At 43.9% G+C, this 22,176-nt stretch overlaps 1 protein-coding gene across 4 annotated transcripts in view; it reads right to left on the reverse strand.

The window, feature by feature from the left end:
* Positions 1–22,176, reverse strand: part of COL11A1 (collagen type XI alpha 1 chain) — a 254,225-nt gene that overhangs the window by 129,564 nt on the left and 102,485 nt on the right. For all 4 annotated transcript variants that reach the window (XM_083510880.1, XM_083510881.1, XM_083510879.1 and 1 more), the window contains 9 exons: positions 18,616–18,657; positions 18,194–18,256; positions 15,389–15,463; positions 13,866–13,952; positions 12,809–12,865; positions 6,705–6,758; positions 4,354–4,407; positions 4,167–4,220; positions 2,131–2,184 (listed from right to left, as the gene is read on the reverse strand). In XM_083510880.1, coding sequence (XP_083367006.1) covers positions 2,131–2,184; positions 4,167–4,220; positions 4,354–4,407; positions 6,705–6,758; positions 12,809–12,865; positions 13,866–13,952; positions 15,389–15,463; positions 18,194–18,256; positions 18,616–18,657 — 540 coding nt within the window. The remainder of the gene's footprint in view (positions 1–2,130; positions 2,185–4,166; positions 4,221–4,353; positions 4,408–6,704; positions 6,759–12,808; positions 12,866–13,865; positions 13,953–15,388; positions 15,464–18,193; positions 18,257–18,615; positions 18,658–22,176) is intronic.

The raw sequence follows: 22,176 nt of genomic DNA on the forward strand, positions 1-22,176 counted from the left end.
TTTCAAAAATGTGTCTATAAGAGTGTACAGTGGTACCTTGGGTTAAGTACTTAATTCTTTCCGGAGGTCCGTTCTTAACCTGAAACTGTTCTTAACCTGAAGCACCACTTTAGCTAATGGGGCCTCCCGCTGCCGCCGCGCAGCCAGAGCACAATTTCTGTTCTCATCCTGAAGCAAAGTTCTTAACCCGAGGTAATATTTCTGGGTTAGAGGAGTGTGTAACCTGAAGCGTCTGCAACCTGAGGTACGACTGTATTCATGGATGTCTTCCTACCAGCTCCCTTACTAAAAAAATATAACTAGTGTATAAAGCCATTTAGTTCCTACTTCCCAGCCCCACCTTTTATCCTGTTCAATTCAGAGTTAAATCCTCTGCCAAGCATTATATTGCGAATGGATCTTGAATTCAGAGTTTGTGGTAGGACACTTGATTTCAGCTGAACTGCAATCTTTTGTGTTCTATTATGAAACAATGTCTGTCATTCTTTTTGCATTTGAAATGCTTTGGTTTAAAAATAACTATCACGAATCGAGAGGAATGTGTCAGAAGTCCTTACTGCAAGGTATTATTAGTGTGGATGGTTCCATATTTGTATAAGAAACATGTCAGCAATATCCAAGGCTTTGAGAAAGAGAATGTGAGGTAAAGGTGCTTTCATCTCACACCTAAAGGTCACAAAAATATTAACTCAGCCACACCATAGATTCCCCCCCAAGACATTTTGAAAAGGTTTACTAAGCCATAGAGTAGCACATGCCATATGTACAACTAGTGCTGAATTTACAGTGCCCTCTGCTGGTCACCCACATTGTTGATTTTATCTTAAAAATGCATATTTCTCAACCCCCGAATTTTCTGTATTTCACGTACCCCATATTTGGGGGTCACTGAAACATAAAGTTTCCATTGCTAAATGTTTAATACATTGGTATGGAGAATGATACTTAAAATCTCTAGCACCGTCCATAAAGCAAAACACACTTAAGCTACAACATTTTTTCTCTTTTACTAATATTGTGCCAAACAGAAAATACAATGTCTGATTCATCCTAAAAAGTCACACCCTTTTGTGAGAGGATAATGGTTTGCCAGATACAAATGCTCCTTGTTAAAATAAAATAAAAATGATTTTCTTTGAATGTGAGTCTTTCAGTGTCACTTCCCATCATGCACTGATCTTCATCCTCCACTGGCATCATGTATCGTCTAATAATGAAATTTCACACTCTGAAAATTCACAAGGACTATATATTTTGATAGTTTTCCATCAAGAACTTGACACAGTGGAGTAGTGGATCACATCACTTTATCAGTTAACATAGTGATATGGATCTACTTGGCCAATAAGGTGTGACTTAGGTTTGGCCTATTTTTGCTCACAGAAAATACTGTGCAGTGGAGCATTAGGCCAGGACTATTTTGAGATGAGTGTGAAATGTATCTCAAAGGTAGAAGTTTGACAGCAATAATGAAAGCAAATTTAAAAGTGGGTAAGTACTTTTGGAGCAATTTTAACCATACAGGTATGCCCTTCTTATTTCACCATGCTATTTTGTCCGGGGGGGGGGGGTGAGACACAAATTTTAGGAATGAAGCCCTGTATGCCAAATTATCAGGTACACTCGAGAGTTGAACTGGGAAATTCATAGTGTCTGCCCCAGGCTAGTAAGTCGCATATACTTTCAGCAATATCAGCCCCTGTGATTGGCAAGCTGTATGATGCTTCTGGATTGGCTAAGATGCAAACCAGTGCTGGAAGCAAGCCCTTCTGTATTTGCCTAGTCAACAGAACAGTGCTTTCTTTTTGTTTCACTTCAAACTCCAGGTTCCACTTCAGGCTGGTGACTTCAGGTTGTAGTCAATTTGGCTATTAGTGACTTCCCTTAAGCATAAATTGTAGTCTGGCTAGCAGGAAGGATGCCAAGACAGTCGTGCAGAAAGCTTCAATTGCCAGCAGTCCTATATATACCTGGGCATTGAATTCAATGGGCTTTGTGCCAGAATAGGGTGGCAATGGAAAGGTATCGGGTCCGGAAAAAATTGCAATTGCTTTGGACAATAGTTTCAGGTGAAATTTTACTATGCCCACATTCTTACAGGCTTTCAGATAAATGTGCATCTTTTCTTACCCTGTTACCTTTTTCACCAGGTAGACCAGGAAGGCCATCAAAACCTCTGTCACCCTAGTGGAGAAAACAAATAATAGTTTTAGCAATTTGCTGTTCCATTTTGTAAGGGTCTGCAAATCTATTTAACTGTGGGAAACAGTTGCCTTCAAGTTGGATGTTGCTTGAAGCTGCATGCATACACCTGGAATCTAAACTTGATCTATAGAACTGAAGGTCTACACCATCCTCAATAGACACAGGTATCCTATTTGAGAGCACTATCCATTTCATCTGATTTCATTGGCACATGGTGTGTATGGGAAGCAATACATAGGAATGAATCCGATGCAGTGCTAAGCAAGGATTTCTGTTTGTGCAATGGGACCTTCCCTCCGCTCCTATGATTGCATGCACCTCTCACCCTCCCCTCCTCCAGAGTGTTGGGGGGGGAGAACAAATTTAGGGGGCATGTGGGAGGAGAGCAGAAAGCCCCATTGCACAAGCATATATCCTTGCACAGGATGCTTACTTAGCACTGCATTGGATACAAGCCACTGAAGCAAACAAAACAGCTCTTTAAAATCAACTAAGACAAGCAATTTAGGATACTATTTATCCCCAAGTGGGCACAATGTTGTGCATGGGAAGGGAACAGCCTGGGGCTTAATGGAGACTTCTTTTCTCCTTTGGGTGAGTGCACACAACTGTATGTATGCTACAGTGAGCCAGTTGTTACTCTCATGAAAGACTCATGTGTGTTGCCCCAGGCAACATTTTAATTCCTGTCATGAGCATGAATGACTCGTGACCTAGGGCTATGGTGTGAGAGAGCTTGGCAGAGCATGAGACTCTTAATCTCACCGTCGTGGGTTCAAGCCCCACATTGGGATCCTTGTGGTCCCTTTCAACTCTACAAGTCTGTGAATTTGTGATTATATAGAAAGCAAGCATGGGCCTGTCCTTTAAAGGAGGGACTATTGAAATGTGCCACACTCCCAAGGACCACCCAAGGAATGGAAGGGACCAAAGAGTATACACAACGGAGCCTCTATACAAGGGGTAGGCAACCTTAGGCCCCTGGGCCGGATGCGGCCCAATCGCTTTCTCAATCCGGCCCGCAGGCGGTCCGGCAATCAGTGTGTTTTTACATGAGTAGAATGTGTCCTTTTATTTAAAATGCATCTCTGGGTTATTTGTGGGGCATAGGAATTCGTTCATTTTTCCCTTCAAAATATAGTCCGACCCACCACATGGTTTGAGGGACGGTGGACCGGCCCACGGCTGAAAAAGGTTGCTGACCCCTGCTCTACACCATGGGTAGGCAAACTAAGGCCTGGGGGCTGGATCCGGCCCAATCACCTTCTAAATCCGGCCCACGAACGGTCCAGGAATCAGCCTGTTTTTACATGAGTAGAATATGTCCTTTTATTTAAAATGCATCTCTGGATTATTTGTGCGGCATAGGAATTCATTCATTCCCCCCCCCCCCCAAAAAAAAAATAGTTCGGCCCACCACAAGGTCTGAGAGACAGTGGACCGGCCCCCTGCTGAAAAAGTTTACTGACCCCTGCTCTACACAAATCCCTTCCTCTACGCAGTTGGTCCTAGGTGGGGAAAGAGCAGAGGCAGCCAACAAGGGTACTGTCCAATTGCTGTGGACTACATCCCCCATCACCCCTGACTGTCGCTGACTGAGAAGGATGGGAATTGTACCCCCCCCCCCAAATGGGGGAGACATTGTCTACCCAGTGCTAGATTTTGCCCATTAAAGATAGTTTTTTGACTGCTTTAAACTTGATTCAAATTTCAACGGCATGAGAAACACATTCAATTATGGTGAGCATGGCTGAACCTGTCTAGCAACAGCCTCTTTGCACAAGGAAATGTTATAAACCAAAACCTATCCATGCCATCCCCACAAGTTGCAGCTCCAACTAGTGTTGTGTGAAAAGTGTGTGAAAAGACCCCCATTTGTAAGTTTTCAATGAAGGCATTTAGCACAGGTACAACCCTGGAGAAAATGCATGCAAAATTGTTTTGAATGTATACAGACTCACCTTGGAACCAGGTTCCCCTGGCATCCCTCTGGCTCCATCTGCACCTGGACGACCCTGAAACGTTTTTGCAAAAGGTAGAAGTTTAATGCCAAACCCGAAGTGTCAAGAGTTAATTTGCTGTCATTCTGGGATTCAGCGAGACTTCCTTTCACCAAATGTGAGCTGCCTCGAAGCGCTCAATACCTACCCTTTTGCCAGGTTTTCCAGGCAAACCAGCTGGACCTTGTATACCCCGAGGACCCTGAAAGAAAGGCATATTCACTATAAGCACTACAGATAAATCACAAGCACCATGAAGGCTTTATGATTAATTACCATCCACCTCAAATTGAAGCCCTAATGTATAGTCCCTCTGACATGTACTAGAAGGCCACTGAAGGCTGTAAAAAAAATAAAAACATTTTTAAAAAATCAATTTCTAGTAAAAGAAAATAAGAAGGAATAATTTATAAAAAAATCTTCCAGTAATAACTATCTATAAAATATTTTGCTGCAGGTGTAGCAGGATTTATAATTTGTTTCCAGGGCTAAAAACCTGCACAGTGGGATTCTTTGACATTGCTTAACGGTGAGTAACAGAGATGCGGATGACGCTGTGGTCTAAACCACAGAGCCAAGGGCTTGCTGATCGGAAGGTCAGCGGTTTGAATCCCCACGACAGGGTGAGCTCCCGTTGTTCGGTCCCTGCTCCTGCCAACTTGGCAGTTCGAAAGCACGTCAAAGTGCAAGTAGATAAATAGGTATCACTCCAGGGGGAAGGTAAACGGCGTTTCCGTGCGCTGCTCTGGTTTGCCAGAAGTGGCTTAGTCATGCTGGTCACATGACCTGGAAGCTGTCTGCGGACAAACGTCAGCTCCCTCGGCCTATAAAGCGAGATGAGCACTGCAACCCCAGAGTCATCCGCGACTGGACCTAATGGTCAGGGGTACCTTTACCTTTAACAGTGAGCAGCAGGGCTGAGTTGCACCCAACATGACATAACACGTGTGCCACCATCCCCACCAACCTGGCCAGGCTGACTCGGCCCGCCATCCCCTACCCACCCACCCTCAGCCGCCTTCCTTTTCTGCGGGACGAAGATGCTTCACACTGTGCGTCCCCGGAGAACCTCAAAAAGAGGCAGCAGAGCCAAGCACCTTCATCCTTTTGAGGATTACCATGGAATTTGGGGGGGCAACCTCCAATAAAATATTGGGGGGCTACCCCCACACAGGCCCCCATAGATGACTCCCCTGACAGTGAGAGCCAGCTTTGGAGTTCCTAATCCACAATGATGATCAGGTTCTATGAGCTGGCATGTCGAACCCAGTGCTACAGTTGTGGGACAATCTAACTTCAGCACGTAGCTATGTCAACCAGGGAGGGAAGAGTGGATGGTGTTCTGTTTTGGGATATTGTAACCATGGCCAAATTGATGACTTATACTTAAAGCAAGTGGCCGACTCCACAAAATCTGAATTTGAGGAATCTTTCACCTGTAGTTTCATTTCCAATTGCGCTTTCTACCTAGAAATAGACAAATCAGCTTATTACTGTCCTGTGTCGTCACTTCTGTCCCATCTTTTTTGTAGGTTTATTTTTTTAATGCACCAAAAAAGGAACCCTCACATTTAAATTGATTTTGTATGCATTTTACATACGGCCTTCCCCCAAAATCGTATGCATTTTCCTCTAAAAATTAATTTTCTGTGCACATTTTTTTAAAAAATCTGAAGCTACATTGAAAAATTTGGAAGCTGAGCAAGCGATAGCTGCATTTAAGTTTAGTTTGGTTCACTTCAAAATGTGGAGGAAAAAGATTTCTCTTCCATCTCTAATCTGACCCATGTCTAGGCACCCATCTCTTACTCTTGCTTGGCAGAACCTCAGTTTATAAAACAGAATTCCTGTTTTAATAGTGGCATTTAATCTTCTCAGTGTGGTATTTCATAAGATCACAGCCTGAGGTTATGCGACAGCAAAAGAGAGAGACTCTACAGTACAGCAAGCATTTATTATATTCCACACCCAAAAGAAACATTCCACATTTACTCTTGTGGATAAGCATCCCAGGCAAGAAATACATTTGCAAAAGTAATATCAAGCCCACAAAGGGGTTAAGAAGAGCAACAGCACAGGACAATGGAAAAGAGGGCTTTGAATGGGAAACGTACAAGAAATAGGCCAGCACGAACTTTACTAGCGAGCTGGTGCTTTGAATGGGGAGCAAAAACTGTGATGATAGGTAATGTTAGTATTCAGGAAGGCAGGAATACGTGCAATGGGGTGGGGTGGAAAGATCTCACATCTTTAATTATCCGAGACCAAAGAAACATGATCTGTCTATTGATTGAGATAAATGCCTGTTGTAAACATGTACTAGACAAACAAGGCTTTGAAATGTCAGCCTTAAAGGACAATTCCCTCAACTGTTGGGCTCAGAGTAGCCACCTCAAATTGCTGCCGCCACCACCCTCTGGAACAAGGCTTTTTGCAGGCCACTGCAAATCCCCAGGGGGAGGAAGCGAAATGGTGGGCTGGCCGGTAACGTAGTCTTACCTGAGGACCTGGGTCTCCACTGTCACCTTTGGCTCCTGAACCACCAGGACCACCCTGTATGACAAAAACAAAGGACTGTTTCAGCTTAACCTGTCACATTATAGAAGTCAGAAAAGTATTTCTTTTGCACGGCTGACCACAATGGTTTGGGACACTTTTACACACATAATTAAAGTGCTAACAACCAAATGAGGTTATGGTCCTATTTAGCTCAAAGCAAGTAGCATCCAAAACCTAAGGCTAGCTCTGCCAGTAAGCATGTATGCTGGGAGTGCTGTTCACCCCTCCTTTTCTGTTTTATTTGAATAGGACTTTATAAGTATGTCCTGTGTCACAAGCACCTTGAATTTAGTTCAATATTGAAATGCTTTAAGAACTGGTGTTATATGCCCCCAACAGACTGCCCCTCTTGGAAGCCTAAAAGCCACATTTTGCACTAGCTACAGCTTCCAATGTGGGTGGTGCTGTGGGTTAAACCACAGAGGCTAGGGCTTACTGATCAGAAGGTTGGCGGTTCGAATCCCCGCAATGGGGTGAGCTCCCGTTGCTCGGTCCCTGCTCCTGCCAACCTAGTAGTTCGAAAGCTCGTCAAAGTGCAAGTAGACACTCCGGCCGGAAGGTAAACAGCGTTTCTGTGCACTGCTCTGATTCACCAGAAGCGCCTTAGTCATGCTGGCCACATGACCCAGAATCTATATGCCGGCTCCCTCGGCCAATAAAGCGAGATGAGCGCCGCAACCCCAGAGTTGGCCACGACTGGACCTAATGGTCAGGGGTCCCTTTACCTTTACCTTTACAGCTTCCAAACTGACCATTACTGAATAATAGTAAGCAAGCAAACAGGTCCTGTGGTCAATCTATCGCTGCCAATGAAAGCTATTGCTAGTGAATCAACTGTGGCTTGCAAAACGCATTCCTTACCATAGATGCCACTTGCACCTCCAGAAACAGTGCTGGATTTAAGAGCAACCTCACATTATGCACCTGATCCTTTTGAGTGAGTGCAACCCCATCCAGAAAAGGCCACCCACACTAGTAGCCAAAATTGTGGAAACCTTTTGGGAAAAGTGTATTTCTGAGGTTTTGTGGCTCGCTAAACACTCATGCTCATTGGCTACATTCAAATGAAGGAAAGCTACTGCATATGAAACTAAGCAAGTTGTGCTTCCTTTTCCTGGTTATTTGGCTATAACCTTTGATAGAATAAAGATAATTGAACAAACTTTGTTGCATTACATTCTTCATTAAATTATCTTTCCATGGATATATAATTTTATGGTATTACTCCCAAAAAGTGGTGTTATGAGCCATCAAATCTCAAAAATACACTTTCCCCAAAAGGTTTCCACAGTTGTGGCCACTAGTGTAACTCGTTCCTGGACCTAAGAACAACCCATTTGCAAGATCTTTGTCTTGTCAGGATTTAGTCTCCTTTCATCGGCCCCCATCCAGCCCACCAGATGAAATGGAGGAATATAGTTGAGTTCCATCATCATACTGATGACAAAATCCCCAAACGACCACTCCCAGTGACCTCACACAGATGGCCGACAGTATGTGGGACAAAATAAAATCCTGTGGAATTTTGCAACACAAGTGCCAAAGGTCTGAGGCATAGTCCCCCAGTGCTACTTTTTGGAAATGGCCCTGTGATTAGTAGAGGAACCACTAGGTTTTTGTACCTCCAGCTTCTAGCATGTAGAGCTGATCCATCAGGATACCACCGTTGATGGTACTGAAGGATGCTGAGAGATCAAAGGGAAGGAAGAGAATTGCACTCCACCCTTTTTCTTGAAGACCCCTGATGAGGGTGATAGGGGCTGTTTTTGTCCCAAACCCCGGCCTAAATAATGGGTCCAGATTATCTTGCCTTTACAAGAGTATCTGAAGCTGAAGAACCACCACATCCATAAATATAATCTATTTGTGACTGGGTGGTAGATATCACAAACTTCTGAATTCAAGGTAAGGTTTTTGAGAAGTCATCACACTACAGCCTCTTTTAGAACAGCAGGCATCACCTGCTGGTGCAAAGATGCATCCCACACACTCATAAGGTGGGTGTTGATGGGAGCCCTTCTCTACCTGCTTTCTCTCCTCTTCCCAAAAGTGAGGTATTTCCCCACCCTTGAGGAAGCAGCAGAGATAAGGCACAAGCCATAAATGGAGCAAAGCAGAAAGTGCAGGTTGAGGAAAGTGGAGGATGGGAGTAGGAGCCCTTCTTCACAGGTGCTTTTAAAAGCACATGGCAAGATCTGGATTTTCAAAAGCATAACCATAGTTGATTTACGGGCATATAATACTCATAGCTTTGCTTAAGAAGAAACTCCTTCAATGCTTTCTTATTGGAAACTCAGGCATGTATTTATGTTTCTGATAGTGTATTACAAAGTGTACTGAGAGGAAAATGAAAGCTTTTTTTAAAAAAAAATCACATCACATCATTTTTGCTGTTGTTCCAAATCAGAACAGCTGGATTTCTACAGCCTCCTAGTGGCTTAAATGGAAAATGGCAAAATACCACAATTTCTTTGCTAACCTTTTTAATACAACCCTTGACTCACATTAAGCTCTGGCAGAGATTTTGGCTGTGTCTTATAGCTTGCTAAATAAATTCCACTGAAAGCAACAGGTTATGCTTCTGATCAGATAAATACACTTGAGATAGGGATATTTAACTGGATGTGGGGCTTCAATATATTACAGGATCTGCAATGCTCAGCACAGCACACCAGATGTGCATTACACAAAATCAGCTCAGCCAATTGGATGGAGCTCTTATGCTAGGTTCCCAGAGGTGGATCAGTGTGTTGCTTCCTGGGAGGAAGGGGGGCATGCAGGCAGGGAGGTTGGCATGGTGCAAATTCACCAGCAGGAATGTTTGGTTGGCTCTACCAATGCATTTCACAGAATCATAAAATCATAGCATTGTAGAGCTGGCAGATAGCCCGAGGGTCATCTAGTCCAATCCCCTGCAATGCAAGAATCTCAACTCATGGTCTCCCATCCAATTTGAAACCATACCGGACCCTGCTTAGCTTTGCAAATGTGCTAGCAGTTTTATTGCTGCACCACTGCCCTGTGCCAACATCCCTCCACCTTGCCTCCTAGTAAGCAACCATCATCCACCTGTCAGGAAGCTAGCATAGCCTCTCTGCCACTTCTGATGATACATGTGGTGGTTCATCAGGAGTTTGATGAACCTCTTGTTTTTATTTTCCTGTCCAGGACTGAAAATGAGGGAAATGTCAAGTCTTTGATAAGCTACTCTGCATGCCTGGTAGAATACAGACTACCCATGCATTGGGATCTTTAGATGAGTTCCTTCACAGAGTACTATCACTGTGTATTTTGTGTGCAAGGGAGAGGACCTTTTCGTGGTGGCAGGGAGGCATCTTGACTATGGAACACACTATGTAACTGGTGCTGGCACTACAGTCTTTTCTGCACCAGGTCAAGACAGTTTTATTTGCTCAGGTCTTTAAACTGGCTTTATGACCTCTGTCCGCTTTTCAGTTGTGTGATCTGTTGCCTCTCAGTTCTGAAAAATGCAAGGACGTAAGAAGAGTTCTGATAGATAAGACCAAATACCCAATCTACTACAGTGTCCTTTTCTCACAGTGGCCAACCATATGCCCACGGGAAGTCCACAAGCAGAATATCACCATAATAGCTCTCTCACCACTTGCGAGTCCCAGCAACGGGTATTTACAGGTATTCTTTCTATAATTATGTTGATGTTTTTATTGTTCTGTATTGGAAACTATCAGGATGAAGGGTGGTTCAAAAAATAAATAAATACTCTCACACAAGCTTGGTAGGCCTCCTTTGAAACCCTTAGTCCACACAATGCCTTGCTTTGAAAAAGAAAATTATATTTTGGCATTAAGTAATAATAAAATAGGTTATTCAGCTTCCTTGGGATGTGTAGGCACTTTCAGTGATGGATTGCAGAGAGGCTGCCAGGGTGCAAGACATCATCCGACACAAGATACCTGGAGGTTAAGCTCTGCTATCAGCAAGTACCCACAAGGTTATCCTGATAGTCCAGGACTGAAACGATAAAGGGGCACCAGAAGGAGCAGCTCTGTTTCGCCCACTCCAGGAAATTATTTTATGCAGCATGAGCTGGTAGTGTAGCTACATGGGGATAGGCCAGAAATATTGGGATGGAGAGCTTCATTTCACTAATCAACATTTGTACTGATTTTACAGAAGTGCAACAGCAGAGGGTTGGAACAGTGGGCGAAACACTCTTCTGATGTCTCAAATTTACAAAATAAAACATGATTTCCCAAAATGGGCCATGTGATCTTTAGGGATCTTGGCAGGGGACAAACAGAAGGAAGCACAGTGCTTCCACTTCCTCCTGCTGTGCTATAACAACATTTGTTTCTAGGGCTGGCAATGTTTAGAACAGGCTCAGGAACAAGCCAAGTCCGACTGTTAGACTTCCAGTCTACTCAACTGCAATTTCTTTCCACTTCTATTACTTTCTTTTACTTTCTTTCATACACCTTTAAGTCTAACACAAAGGTGGGGTGAGGGGTGGTGGATGGTGAATGGTGATGGGAAAAGGAATTATCTGTGGGATTGAGTGTAGGTATGTTTGAACATTTTTCAGGATTGTATGAAATGTATGTTTGTAAATTTAATTTTTTTTTTTTAAGGAACAAGCCAAGTCCACATCAGGACTGGCTTTGCGGTGAAATTTGATAGGTAGGCGGGGCCATCCACCTGTCAATCACATGATGTCATTATAACATCACATGAGTCACAGGTGGGCAACCCAACTGACCTCTCAAAATCCCTTGTGTGTGATTTCCAAATGATGGACAACCAGCTGGCTGCCAGGTGCTTGGAAACCTGCAACCACTTCAAAATATTTTGGTATTTGCAAAGGGCTCTAATACAGCCATGGCCCTCCATTCCAAAACAATACATGAGAGTGACGCGGGAGCTGTCTGAAAGCCATTGCAAAAACACTCTTTGAAGCAGCTTTCCCTGCTTCAAACATCACTCCAGCTATTTTTTTAAATAAGGGTGAGGCAGCTGAAAGCACTTTGCAAAATCACTGTTTGAAGCAAAGCCCCCTTTAAGAATTTTTTGAGGCTGCCTCAAAGAGTGACTATGCAAAGTGCTTAGTGACAGTTTCTTCGCTTCCATCTGAGCAGATTAGAGGGGAGTGTGCAGCTGTCTTAAAGCACTGAAGGGAACACAACACTTGTTTCTCCTCTGTTGCCTTATTTATAAAGTTAACCCCCCACTCTGGAAATCAGTAAAAATTGCCAGAGATTACTCCAATTTACGGGCATATTTTTCCTTTACTCGTGTGAACCCAGAGAAAAAAGTCTGGGCTAAAAACTTCAGCCTAGTGCTATCATTCTCCTTTCACTGAAATCTCACAGGGATGATCAGAATCACAACTGAGGCACTGTGCTAGCCAACCTGCCTTTGCCGGTCAGAAACACTGCCTACTACATTAAAAACTAAATATATCCTTTCAATCTGAATGCTGAACTTCCTCTTGGCCTTTATGTCTATGTATTATATATATATAAATCCCAGGAGACTGCAGGCTTTATGCAAAGCCTGTAATCTTGGTTGTACTAACCATCATTTTATATTGTTGTAAATACACTTGGATGCCTTCTAAAGAGATAGTAACTGCTTAACTGGAGCATTTAGGTGAATCATTTGATTACCTCTCTCAGCAGAGTATCATTTTTGTAAAAGAGGAAACCATCATTAGGGGGAAATTGCTCAGGTGATTTGGCAACTGCAGGTCGAGTGCTCCACTTCTGTCATTTAAACATTTAAAACAATGGCAAAACTCAGCCCTGTATGACTCTGGCAAAGAAGCCTGTAATCTTGCTCCACTTGTTATCTAAACTAGATATTTGGCCGAGACCTTCCAGGGTTTTTTAAAAATTATTATTTAAAGCTCTGCATTGAAATGAGTATCCTTCATGTTTCTGAATGAATATAAGCAGTTAGAAAAATGCCAGTGATTGTGATAGACAGAGACAGCTCAAATTTTCATTATAATGACACTCAGATGATAACTGTGGACAATGATTATTTGTTTCGTAGTTTTAACATACCACAGGACCTGGTCTTCCAGTGAGTCCCATAGGGCCTGGAGGTCCCCTCATGGCAATCTGTGGTTTGAACAAAAACCAAAAAAAGCATTCAGACATTCTACATGCAAACTATGACATGGTCCCTATGCAAAATCCAAAAACCTGTGTGCATGCAGTCCTAGGAATCTCAATCCATTTTTATAAAATCCACACCTAATGATGTGTTTCTCAAACTTGGGTCTCCAGCTGTTGTTGGACTACAGCTCCCATCATCCCTAGCTAGCAGGGATGATGGGAGTTGTAGTCCAACAACACTGGAGACCCAAGTTTGAGAAACGCTGACATTCATTTTTGTCATTTTTGTACAAAACAATCCCTCTTTCCAGGAGCTTAGGAGGAGAGGCATCTCTCTCATTGTCTCTCTGTCTCTGTCTCTGTCGGTCTGTCTCCCTCTCTTTCTTCCTCTCTCACAAATTTCTCCCCATTTAATTCTCGGACCAAATCTGAAAGGCAGTGGTGGACAATCTGTGTCCCAAGGGACGAAGCAGGAAAGGAGAGAGGGGTAGCAGAGAGGTAAAGAAAAAGGGATGGTAGAAAGAGAGGTGGAGAGCAAAAAAAAAATGACAGAAAGAGAGAGAAGGTGGGGAAGAGTTTTGGTTCTGTAGCCACCCACTCTGGCCCGCCCACAACTGGTTTTGGTACTGGTCACTGCTGGCATGTTGCACCTCAGAGATTTGCACACACATGCTGCCACCCCAAGGTGGACCTTGATAAAGAAAAACATCCCCCGCTGTAAGGAAATTCTAGCTTTCTCAGAAGAAAGGATGGAGGAAGGGAAATGTTGGGAACACAAGTGGCCTGTGAGGATTTATGGAGAAGAGGGACAGAGCTTCTTCTCTCAAAGGACAATAACGCATCACCTTTAGTTTCTTAGGCTGCATACACACTGTACATTTAAAGCACATATTCCCTCCCCGCAAATAATTGCGGGTTCTGTAGTTTACCCCTCACAGTGCTACAGTTCCTGGGACCCCTAACAAGCTACAGTTCCCAAGGCCTTTGTGTGCTTCACTCTTACCCTGGCTTGCTGAAGTATAGCTTGGGCTTGAGCTTCCTGTGCCGAGATGGCCGGGCCTTTGTCGCCGCCACCGCCACCAAAGCGGAACTGCATATAGGAGGACAGAATTTGTCAGAAAAACGTATCTCTCAAAACCAAGCAGGTTAGACATAAGCCGTAATTGCCCAAGCTCTTGAAGAAATTGGCTTCTTCGATCAAAAGGTGGTTATTTGTATGCCACTTGGTCTGAAAGCTTGAGAAATGTTGTGGAGGTCGGACCCACATTAAGCTCATTTGAAAACAGGACTCATTCTGAGCGCCAGGCATCATCATGACCCTGGGGATGATGCAGGGAATGTGGTAAAGCTTGGGGGCTCTACAACCACAAGCCCATCCCATGTTCCTCCACGTCCTTCTCCTCGGCTATTACATATCTTCCATCTGCAGTGATGATAAAGCAGGGGTAGCCAATGTGATGCCGTCTAAATGTTCTTCCACTACAACTCCCATCCATCCTATTCCACAGGTCCAGTGGCCAAAGATTGTGGAAGTTGAAGTCCAATAACCCTTTGTGGGAGCCATGTTAGCTAACTGTACCCTAAAGCCTTCCCGGTGCAAAGATCTCTGGGAACTGAGTCCTTACTTAGGACCTAGTAGAGCTCAAGCTTTGCCCTGAGAAGCTTCTCAGGTAAGACTTATGTCATCCCAGACAGCAGCTATCTCTAAATGCTTCTCACTGCCATCACTGCTGTTGGTAAGTTTTAGGGATGCCAGTCTAGGCCAGAGCTTATGTAGGAGCTGAGCTGGAATCCAAGTTGAGTTTTGGCTTAATAAGCTCAGTATTTAGCATGGGATCTTTCCTTTCTTTTCACTGTTCAGTTTAACTTGCTACAGGTTCAGATATGGACTGAGTAACTCACTAACGTAAGATAGCTGATGGTTACTAATACTGATTTGTAGTGTCGTTATCAGGAGAGCTGCAAGGCTCCTGCTTCTCTGCCTCCCCTCCCCTCTATTTAGCAAAGCAGCAACAACAGCAGAGGAAGAATCAAGAATGGAAAGGCTGACAAGCTGTACGAATATGAATTCTCGTTTAAAAATTGCAAATTTCATTCCTAAAGCGCTAAGAACAAAGGAAAAGGTTTTGTTGAATCTAGCCGAAGGCATCGCCATAAAGCCTTTTTCTTTGTTACTACAACACATCATCGTGAACAATGGGTTAAGTGTTGTTTTTGTTCTACGGTTTGAATACAATGAAGGTTTCTGGCACAGTGCCAAGGAGGCTGAGCTTCCAAGGAGGAATTCTGTCATTACTATTATCTGACTCTTCAATTTTTACTATCTATCCAGCAGCCTGGATGTAGATGAAGGAGAAGGAACTTCTGGCCAATGGGAGTTGAAGAGCAGCAACATCAGGATGGCACCTGCTTCCCCATCCCTGAACTAGGTGACCCATTCAGAAAAAAATGTCAGTGGTTAATCTACACCACTATCTCCATTTGCTTCTGGTAAGGATAATGTTTACAAAGCAAAACAAGACTTACCGGTAACATTAACATGGTACCTGGAGGTCCAGCTAAACCATCAGCTCCTGGGAGACCAGGACGTCCAGGTGGGCCCTAGGAGATGCAAACGAGATGTAGAGATTTAAATAATTGGTTGTAAATATCTAGCTAGCCATAGGACATATATTCTCAACTGCAGCCTCTTGCACATTGAAAACAGCCGCTAAGCGGTGCATTTCCCTCTATAATTATTTAACATTGTCCAAATTGCAGGAGCCACAGAAATGCAGAAGGCAAGGATTAGGATGTTCATTGTTCCTCAGCAGTGAAATTCTCCTTCCACAATGCTCTGTGATCATTATCATCAGACCCATGATCCACCTTTAAAAATTACAGAATACACAGTTCCTTGCACAAGTTATTTCAGTTCCCAGCCAGATGGGCAATGTATAGTTGTTCTTGTTTACTCAATTTCACATACACTTTCATACACAATAGGGACTAAAAAGAAACCAGGAACCAGCTTAGCCACCTGTCTCCCATCCAACTGCTTTCTTTCTCCATGATTACAAATTTTATAAATTACTAATATTTCCAGAACATCTAGTACTATCTCGGTGTAGGGTGGCTTTTTTATCGGAAGGAAAAGAGCTGGGAATATCCCTTGCCTGAAACCCTGGAGAGCCTCCATCAGTGCCACTTGGTGTAGAAAATACTGTTTCAATGTGGCACAGAAGTTCTGGGAAAAAAATTTTTTAAAAAAATCTTGACTAGATGTCAGAAGTGTTAGAAGAAGGAATTATTTTAATATTTTAAAAATAGTAATGCAAGATGGGAAGATGTACACTAAGGATGTAGTACGTCCTTTCATGGGGATAGGCCTATCCTTATTGAAGCAGATCTGTCAAAAGCTATAAGGGGCTATTAGGTCAGCTGCAGACACTGTGGATATATCCATCTAGCATTTCAGGTATCTAGGCTGGCGCATATGTTTAGGAATAGGCTATGTCTATGCCTTTTAGATAGACATGTCAGAAACACTCTTCCATAACTTTGGCTAAATAGCTTCCCTGGTATCCGTGAGAACGGGACAAATTATTCAGCTGCATGTGGTTTGGTTAAATTTGCTTCAGAACAGGAAGCTACGCCTTTTGTTTGGGCTGCCCTCCTTAGGAGACTTCTTGAGAGTCCCATGGACTGCAAGAAGATCAAACCTATATATTCTTAAGGAAATCAGCCCTGAGTGCTCACTGGAAGGACAGATCGTGAAGCTGAGGCTCCAATACTTTGGCCACCTCATGAGAAGAGAAGACTCCCTGGAAAAGACCCTGATGTTGGGAAAGATGGAGGGCACAAGGAGAAGGGGACGACAGAGGACGGGATGGTTGGACAGTGTTCTTGAAGCTACCAGCATGAGTTTGACCAAACTGCGGGAGGCAGTGGAAGACAGAAGTGCCTGGCGTGCTCTGGTCCATGGGGTCGCGAAGAGTCGGACACGACTAAATGACTAAACAACAACAGCCCTCCTTATCAATCTGATCATTTCAGCCAAATTCTATGAGCTGGCGCATGAGTTGGCGGCGTGGGGTATGCAAGAACTACTTCAGCAATGCAACCTTGCAAACTGGTGATGTTGTGCCGATAAAGTGAGCATACTCATGATGGGGCAGAGGGAGCGTAGCCTATGCCACTGATACTGTAACGAGAGCAGCTACTGTTGTCAATATGAAATAGGAACAATAAGCAAAGCCATTCCATTCCATAGAGACAAAGAGACATGATTGGGCCAGGACGAGGGGGAGACCCATCAAATCTCACTAAAAGATGCTTTAATGACTACTGGGTGCCAATGGACTGTCTATCCTGATACCTTTCATTCTCAGTGTGGTGTAGTGGTTTAGAGCGTTAGACTCATAATCTGGTGAACCGGGTTCGCTTCCCCGCTCCTCCACACACAGCTGCTGGGTGACCTTGGGCCAGTCACACTTCTCTGAAGTCTCTCAGCCCCACTCACCTCACAGAGTGTTTGTTGTGGGGAAGGAAGGGAAAGGAGAATGTTAGCCGCTTTGAGACTCCTTCGGGTAGTGATAAAGCGGGATATCAAATCCAAACTCTTCATCTTCTTCTGTTCTTCTTAGTCAGAAGAAAAGTTATCGCACTTCACCAAGCTGCCCCTGCAGCAAGTCTTTCTGCAACTCTCCACTTGGGGAGATGTGAAAAGTTCCCCTTCCATCAGATGCAATGGGAAGCAATTCCATCAGATGCACTTCCTGTTCACCCATGCATTACTATGTTTCCCACACTGCACAAGGATATCCAGGGCACCGGTGGAAGAAGCCCTGAGGCCCTCAAGACATAAATTGACCCCTCTCTACTGTTTCCATCATCTCCGCTGAATCCATCAGGTCATCTAGAGAGGGCAGGAGTGGCACAGAGGGCCTCATTTGTTGACTGAAGGTTGCAATGTGCTCTTAGGCCTCAGAGTCCTGAACATACTGGGACAAAGGAGGCCTACTGCTATCCAGCAGCTTTTGTCCAATTCCACTTTTTCAGTTCAGTTCTGATGAGTCTGAAGTCTGACCTGCGACGGGCCCAGCTAGAACTGTCAAAACCATCATCAGAGCAAGTCCCACCTCCCTCAGATTTCAGAAAATTCTACTATACGCCTGATGTACCAAAGTTAACTGTTACAATGAGATTCAGGTTTCTTAAGGCGTCAAACCTGGTGTCCTTGCCTTAGCTGACATTACCAAGGTTTGGGAAGTTTATTTCATAAGCCGGATTATATGCTTCTAACCACCCAGTTTGGGACATAATGCCTTCCTCATCCTCACACCAACTTACCCTTTCGCCTGGGTCACCAGGAGGTCCAGTAGGGCCTTGTGTTCCTGAGGGACCCATAAGACCCTGTGAATTAAAAAACAACAACATTGAGTGGTTATGCTGAATCACTTTCTATAGTAGTGGTTCAGACTGTGGCCAATTTTGGATCAAGGAACAGCAAAGTGCTTTCTATCTGAGCCAATGATCGGTTCCTCAAAAAGAAATGCACAACGATGTAAGCAGCCCACTTTCCAAAAGCCCCAATCTATTTTCATCAAAAAACCACGTTTTACGTGGGACTCATGAGCTGCTATGCAAAATATCTGCATTCATTTTATTACGGTGGTATTGAACACAGTTTATACTACCCCCCCCAAAAAAAAATATTTTGTTTTCTTTGGGATTTTTTTTTAAAAAGAAAAATTTAAAAATCACATATGTACCGGAGGTCCTGGAGGTCCTGGTGGTCCTTCAATAAGCATCCCCTATGGAAAGAGAAGAGAAAAGATTATACAATTTTGATTGTATAAAGGGCAAAAAGCAAAGAGTGCATCACTAATAATTAGCACAAAATACACACAAATAAATCAATTTAACTTCCATATCTGACATGTGTTGATTATTTTGCAGTTATTAAAGGGCCATTGTTCTAGTTTGCACATCACATTAAACCATAGTTAAAAAAGAAGTAGCATTTTAGTATATGCTGCTGAAATTTAAGGATGTGTTGCTCCTCCCCTGCTCCTCTCCTGCAATAATCTGGCCAGTGTGGTGTAGTGGTTAAGAGCGGTAGTCACGTAATCTGGGAAACCGGGTTCGCGTCTCCGCTCCTCCACATGCAGCTGCTGGGTGACCTTGGGCCAGTCACACTTCTGTGAAGTCTCTCAGCCCCACTCACCTCACAGAGTGTTTGTTGTGGGGGAGGAAGGGAAAGGAGAATGTTAGCCGCTTTGAGACTCCTGAAGGGGAGTGAAAGGCGGGATATCAAATCCAAACTCTTCTTCTTCTTCTTCTTCTTGTTAAGTGCAAACCCAGGCTAATTGTCTGCTTTCCCACAAAACAAACCACAAACTGTAAGGGGGGGGAAGGCTTTTGCTCATTCACATTAAATCACAGCTTCTGCTCTAACATGACATGTGAGCCAGGTCCACTTCACAGGCCACAACCTGCATTTCACAGCATTTCCCATGCAACACATCAGATGTGTGTTTTCAGTACAACTATGCATTAAAAAGCATTTTTCACAAATCCAGTTGGGACGCAATACTTAAAATGAAGCACCACTTCATAAATCCACTTTATGGTAAATTCTGCCCTTTCTCAACAGGAAGGTTATAAAGTGCTTGTTTGAATATTCTTGGTCCCCAATGCAATTGCCTATGAAAGCACACAGGACAACTGATGAGAGCTCGTAACAGTCAGGGGTTGCAGAGCAACCAGGGGTTTATAAACTGGGTCTTTCATTGTGGGTGCACTGGTGCTGCAGTACAGTTCTGCAATTCTCCAACAGATGGAATTGGTCAAATTATGGCGCTGTAAGTCCAATATCCAATTTCCTGTCCCTTCACACAATCTTGCCTTGACTGTGATTCAGGATTCAACAAATATCCGCCCAAGTTGATCTCCAGGCTGAAAAAAAAGTGTTTTGGAGGTACTAATTTTCTAAACTTGCAACATTAAGAATGTTTTCTTTAAAAAAATAAAATCCTAAATTTGTTTGCTGCCATTGACCAACATATCCTTTAGTGCTCTGGCACCATTCCCCCTCCCCCCGGATTTTTCCTGTTTGGGGTGATCGCATCCAGTCAAACAACATCATTAAGCACCCATCAGTTTGGCTATGTGCCAAAATCGCCAAGATCAAATAAAAGTAGAATAAGAACAGTGCTTCCTGGACTGGTCACATGGCTCCTCCTGGCCAGTCAGTGCAATGGTTTCTGGAAAAGGCAAACATTTTCGTTGCCCTTAAAAATCTCGGCATGTCTTTCAGTGCAGTTTGAAGTCTTCATGAAAATCAATTCCACTTTCAGTTCAGTCTCAAGTTACAAGCTCCCACGAGCAATCATATGAGAGACCAAGAATTCTTCTGAACTATGTATGATAGCATATTCAAACAAACAACTCCCTGCATGGCCAATCTGTTGTTGGAGTATACTGCATGAAACTGGTAGGAAATGGGTTGCATGACTGAAAGCTTCAGCATGGAAACCAACATTCATATAGAAAATAACTCTGTTAGGGAAGGGAAGGCCACAATCTTACTCCCTTGATCTCTTGGTTTCTATACATAAGGCTTTCCCCCCTTTATATAGGCATCCAGTCATGCACTTCACCCCCTGCAGTTTTAAGTGGCACACTACAGGACAGTTTTGCCATGGGATGAGCTGTTTTTATTGAGACCTCCATCATGGGCCTTTTTTCTGGTACGTCATCTGCCTTCAGAAGCTGTCACAACAGACAGGAATCCAACAGGTTCAGCATTTTCATACACAAAGTGTAACCATGCAGAAAGCTACCCCGTTGCATTTCTGCCTGTGTATGATTGTTTGTAATGTGTCAATAGCACTCTATTATGCATCTGTATTTAAAAATAAGTTATGCTAAGTGCAAGGTAGGTTATTATCAGACAGAAATCCTATCTACAGTTGCCTCTGGGACTTACTTATGAGTAGCATGCGTGGGATCAGACCACAAGTCTGAGTGATTTGTAGCAGTGCCCCTCTATTTTCTCAAAAATAAGGCTTGTTGAGCTTAATGGGACTCTCTGCCTGCTAAGTATGTACAGAATTGCAGCCTCAATCGCTTTGCAGATTTGGAGGAAATACTGCAGGCACGAAACTGTTGAAGGAGCTGCTCTGTGGACATCCTTTGGGCTTTGAAAATCTTTCTTGCAGAAACTGAACCGCAACTAGACACTTATTGCTTCAGTAGTATTTTGTGTTGCTTCAGAAGCTGCCTTACACTCACAGTTGTGTTGGTTTAGAGTGGTTGTGTTTGCATTGCCTTCCTCACACTGTTAGGGAACGACTTTGCATGTGTCGCAGTATAGGGCTTACAATAGCTAGGAGACCCAGACGTTCTGCGGGGCACTTTCGTGCAAATGTCTTCCCTTATTATTGACAGCATGTTTCATCTCTGGCTTCTGACTCGACTGCTGTTTCAGCTGCACCATCATCATCTGTCACCAGTACAAATCTATCCATGCTTCTTCTGTAGGAGATGCTGCAGAAGGCCAGCTCCTGGCTAGCCATCATTTAGAATTAAGAGGGGTGGTGGATTTGAAAGTGAACTCAGTTTGGAGGGGCGACGGAACAGAGGCAAAGCCAAGCCTTCCTCAGACTTCAAGCCGGGCTTGCACCTTCCCAAAAACATACCTTGCCAAGAAGGAGGTCCCAGTGTCTGGGAAAGGTTGCAGCAGCAATGGAGCTCTAATATTTTAAAGGCTTGCCTGTTTGGGTGGAGTGTCTATTAATGCCAAGATAGGGGCCTGTAGCCTACAGTGCCTCCTGTAAAACCACTGAGCTGGGAAAATACTGAAAACTACAGCATTTTCCAGCATTCTCATGTGGATCCTGCAGCTTAAAGATGAAGCAGCAATGGAGCACTCATACCCAGACAGAGGGAGTTACTTCCAAGTAAGCTTGCACAGGACGTGGGTGGTGCTGAGGTCTAAACCACTGAGCCTAGGGCTTGCTGATCGGAAGGCTGGCGGTTTGAATCCCCACGACGGGCTGAGCTCCCGTTGCTCAGTCCCTGCTCCTGCCAACCTAGCAGTTCGAAAGCACGTCAAAGTGCAAGTAGATAAATAGGTACTGCTTTGGTGGGAAGGTAAACGGCGTTTCCGTGTGCTGCTCTGGTTCGTCAGAAGCGGCTTAGTCATGCTGGCCACATGACCTGGAAGCTGTATGCCGGCTCCCTCGGCCAATAAAGCGAGATGAGTTCCACAACCCCAGAGTCGGCCACTACTGGAACTAATGGTCAGGGGTCCCTTTACCCTTTACCTT

This window comes from Podarcis liolepis (genome assembly GCF_965112155.1).
Source record: "Podarcis liolepis genome assembly, chromosome: 6".
In the NCBI taxonomy this organism is placed as follows: Eukaryota; Metazoa; Chordata; class Lepidosauria; order Squamata; family Lacertidae; genus Podarcis; species Podarcis liolepis.